This window comes from Centrocercus urophasianus, unplaced genomic scaffold, assembly GCF_019232065.1.
Source record: "Centrocercus urophasianus isolate 14NV4802_14NV808 unplaced genomic scaffold, USGS_Curo_1.0 seq_1466, whole genome shotgun sequence".
NCBI lineage: Eukaryota > Metazoa > Chordata > Aves > Galliformes > Phasianidae > Centrocercus > Centrocercus urophasianus.
This window is the reverse complement of record NW_024884660.1, coordinates 2,338-2,753: the sequence shown is the minus strand read 5'-3', so window position 1 is coordinate 2,753 and position 416 is coordinate 2,338. Positions and strand designations below refer to the sequence as shown.

General features: G+C 69.2%; 1 protein-coding gene across 1 annotated transcript in view; it reads left to right on the top strand.

Moving 5' to 3' along the window:
• POLR3C (RNA polymerase III subunit C) overlaps positions 1 to 416 on the top strand; it is a gene marked incomplete at its 3' end in the record, with an annotated part of 5,250 nt that overhangs the window by 2,503 nt on the left and 2,331 nt on the right. The window contains exon 4 of the mRNA XM_042815287.1: positions 118 to 303. Within this exon, the coding sequence (XP_042671221.1) occupies positions 118 to 303 (186 nt within the window). The remainder of the gene's footprint in view (positions 1 to 117; positions 304 to 416) is intronic.

Genomic DNA, 416 nt, shown 5'->3' with positions numbered 1-416 from the left:
GGCAGCTGGGAGCAGTGGCAGCTGGGAGCAGTGGCAGCTGGGAGCAGTGGCGGCGCCGTGCTGACAGCCTCTCTGCCCCTTCCCTGCACTGACAGCCCTCCCTCTGTCCCGGCTTAGATGGGAAGACCATGGACTACACGGACGTGTCGAGCACGTTTGTGCGCCTGGCGGACACGCACTTTGTGCAGAGGTGCCCGCAGGTCCCTGAAGGCACCCAGGGCCCCGAGGTGCCCCCCCCCGCTGCGCCCACCCTGGTGCTCAACGAGAAGGACATGTATGCTGTGCCCAGGCTGAACCTCGTGGGTGAGGAGTTGGGGGGGGCTGGGGGCTGCCGGAGGGGGGCTGGGCACCAAGGGCCGGGGGAGGCATCAGAGCTAAGGGCTGGGGGCTGGAGGCTAATGGCTGGGGGCGGGGGG